This window comes from Carlito syrichta, unplaced genomic scaffold (genome assembly GCF_000164805.1).
Source record: "Carlito syrichta isolate Samal-C Ts95f unplaced genomic scaffold, Tarsius_syrichta-2.0.1 Scaffold309899, whole genome shotgun sequence".
Lineage (NCBI taxonomy): Eukaryota > Metazoa > Chordata > Mammalia > Primates > Tarsiidae > Carlito > Carlito syrichta.
In genome coordinates, this window is record NW_007253995.1 from 11515 (window position 1) to 14848 (window position 3334).

At 52.9% G+C, this 3334-nt stretch overlaps 1 protein-coding gene across 1 annotated transcript in view; it reads left to right on the forward strand.

Moving 5' to 3' along the window:
- Window positions 1-2560: 2560 nt before the first annotated feature.
- Window positions 2561-3334, forward strand: part of CCDC84 (coiled-coil domain containing 84) — an 11343-nt gene continuing 10569 nt past the window's right edge. The window contains exons 1-2 of the mRNA XM_008068265.2: window positions 2561-2740; window positions 2836-2999. Coding sequence (XP_008066456.1) covers window positions 2573-2740; window positions 2836-2999 — 332 coding nt within the window. The 5' untranslated portion in view covers window positions 2561-2572. The remainder of the gene's footprint in view (window positions 2741-2835; window positions 3000-3334) is intronic.

Here is a 3334-nt window from a genome sequence, read left to right on the forward strand (position 1 = left end):
CACTACAGTCTGGGTGACTGAGTGAGACTCCAACTCAATAAATAAATAAATAAATAAAAATAAAAAGTTAGCCAGCTGTCATAGCATGTGCCTGTAGTTCCAGCTACTTTGAAGGCTGAGACGGAAGGATCGTCGGAGCCCAGCAGATTGGCATTGGGGTGGCTGTGAGCGTGCCACTGCCCTCCAGCCTGGGCGAAAGAGTGAGACTCCAACTCAAAAAAACAAGAGTTGTTTGTCATTTTGGAAAATCACTTCACTGACAGATAGCTGTACTGGTATTTAAGTCATCAATACCGCATATCTATACGTGCCTGTGTTTGTATCTATGGCACTCAAAGGGATTCTATGTATATAAATGAATATTTAGTTCTTATTCCAGGAGAGCTAATATTTTTTAAAAGGTTTTGTTTGGAGTCTTATTCTGTCGCCCAGGCTAGAATGGCATGGCATGCTTATAGCCACCACAGGCTTGACCTGCTGGGCTCAGGTGATCCTTCCACCTCAGACTTCCAAATACCTGGAACTACAGGCACGCACCACCATGCCCGGCTACTTTTTTGATTTATTGTAGAGATGACGTCTTGCCAAGTTGCCCAGACTGGTCTCGAACCCGTAGGCGCAGGCAATTCTCTCACCTTGGCCTCCCAAAGTGCTGGGATAAAAGGCATGAGCCACCAAGCCCAGCTTAAAAAAGTATTTTTAATATTCACTTGAATATCATCTCTTTTTTTTTCTGAGTTGTTGTCTCACCCTGGAATGCAGTGACATGCTCATGGCCACTGCAGCCTCGACCTACTGGTCTCAGACAATCCTTCCACCTCAGCTTTCCAAGTAGGTGGAACTACAGGTGCGCTACCATGCCCAGCTTATTTTTTTATTTATTGTAGAGATGAGGTCTCATCAAGTTGCCAAGGATGGTCTCAAATCCCTGAGCTCAGGCAATCCTCTTGCCTCCACCTGCCAAAGTGCTGGGCTTTCAGGCTTGAGCCACTGCACCTGGCCAAATACCATCTCTTAAATCTAAGCTATTCACTATAAGTTTGTGCAAGTTTCCAACTATCTCATGTTTTCCTTTTTTTTTTGAGTTGGAGTCTCACTCTGTCACCCAGACTGGAGTGCAGTGGCCGCTCCCAGCCACCACAGCCTCGACCTGCTGGACTCCGGCAATCCTTCCGCCTCAGCCTTCCAAGTAGCTGGAACTACAGGCACGCGCTACCATGCCCGGCTAATTTTTTTTTTATTTATTGTAGAGACGAGGTCTCGAATCCGTGAGCTCAGGCAATCTACTCGCCTTGGCCTCCCAAAGGGCTGGGATTACAGACTGAGCCGCTGAACCCGGCCCTCATGTTTTCAAGTATAGTTTATCTGCTGAAATACATTTTATCTTTTAGGTTTCTCACCCTATATTTTTCTGTTTTATTATAGTTAGCACGTTATATTGATTTTTTTTTTTTTTTTTGAGTTGGAGCCTCACTCAGTCGCCCAGATTGGAGTGCAGTGACGGCTCCTGGCCACCGCAGCCTCGACCTGCTGGGCTCCAGCAATCCTTCTGCCTCAGCCTTCCAAGTAGCTGGAACTACAGGTGCGCTACCACGCCCGGCTAATTTTTTGATTTATTGTAGAGATGAGGTCTCGCCAAATTGCCCAGGCGGGTCTCGAACCCTCGGGCTCAGGCAATCCACTCACCTCAGCCTCCCAAGGCGCGGGATTACAGGCTGAACCACCGAACCCAGCTATATTGATCTTTTTAAAGTTGCATGTGAGGCGGGGCATGGTGACTGATACTCATAATCCTAACACTTTGTCTTTGCCCAGTTTGCCCTCTAATAAAAGATGATATTGGCCCAGCTCGGTGTCTCAGCCTGTAATCCCAGCACTTCGAGAGGCTGAGGTGAGTGGATTGCCTGAACCCGCAGGTTGGAGACCCGCCTGGGCAACTTGGTGAGACCTCATCTCTATAATAAATCAAAAATTAGCCGGGCGTCGTAGCGCGCCCTGTTGTTCCAGCTACTTGGAAAGCTGAGGCGGAAGGATCGCCGGCGCCCAGCAGGCGAGCCTGCGGTGGCCGGGAGCGGCCACTGCACTCCAGTCTGGGCCACAGAGTGAGACTCCAACTCAAAAAAAACAAAAACAAAAACCTGTGCAACCTTCCATAAAGTTCCTGATCTCCACGTCTCAGGTTTCCTGCGTGAAAAATGCCAGTAATAATTGTACAGCACACAGCATCAGTGCTAGGATTCGGTGAGTAATTAATATAAAGCTCTGGGCACACAGCACGCACCTATAAATAAATATCAGTTGTGCTCGGTTACGTTGTCTAACCCGGGTCCTTGTCAATGCCCGGAGATGTGTGTGGTTTGTGCTTTTCACTTTGTGGCGTCTGCACGGCAGAGACGATCGCCTTTACTGGCCCTACAGGATTTGAGGGTGTCGGAGACTTCGCCCCACGGGGTACTGCGGACGGGTCCGCGCAGTCGCAGAAGAGCTTGCAACGGCGTCTGGCAGCCGCTGGGGGCCGCAGGAGCCGCTGGGTTCGCCCCGCCCCGAGGGGTCAGGGGTCAGGGGTCACCGGATGGTGGAGCATCGGCTGCTGGCGGCGGAGGCGCCGGCTCCTGGGGTTATGGCACCCGCGCAGCACTGCCCTCTGTGCCGCCAGACCTTCTTCTGTGGTCGCGGACACATCTACAGCCGCAAGCACCAGCGGCAGCTGAAGGGGGCCTTGGAGCGCCTCTTGCCGCAGGTGCGGACGCCAGGCTGGCGGGGACGGCGGTGTGGGGCGGTGCGGCGAGGGCCCGAGGGGTGATTTCGTGGTCCTACTTGGCCTCTCTCCGGTAGGTGGAGGCCGCTCGCAAGGCCATCCGCGCCGCTCAAGTGGAGCGCTACGTACCCGAGCACGAGCGACGCTGCTGGTGCTTGTGCTGCGGCTGTGAGGTGCGGAGACACCTGAGCCACGGAAACCTGACGGTGCTGCACGGGGGGCTGCTGGAGCATCTGGCCAGGTGATAGCCGGGCGGGGAGCCTCATGCATGGGTGGGAGAGAGAAAGGACGCGTTTGGGCTTTGATCAGGGTGCATGGATCCAGCCAATTTACAGACGTTGCCAACCTTGAGGAGTAGGGGCTATATAGCTGCCGCGGCCACACAGGTGTTGGTGCCCCCGCTGGGACAGCCAACTTGGTCACTGCCCACCACCTCCCCCGTTCTCACAATTTTTTTTTTTTTTTTTTTGAGTTGGAGTCTCACTCTGTCGCCCAGACTGGAATGCAGTGGCCGCTCCCGGCCACCGCAGTCTTGACCTGCTGGGCTCTGACGTTCCTTCCGCCTCAGCCTTCCGC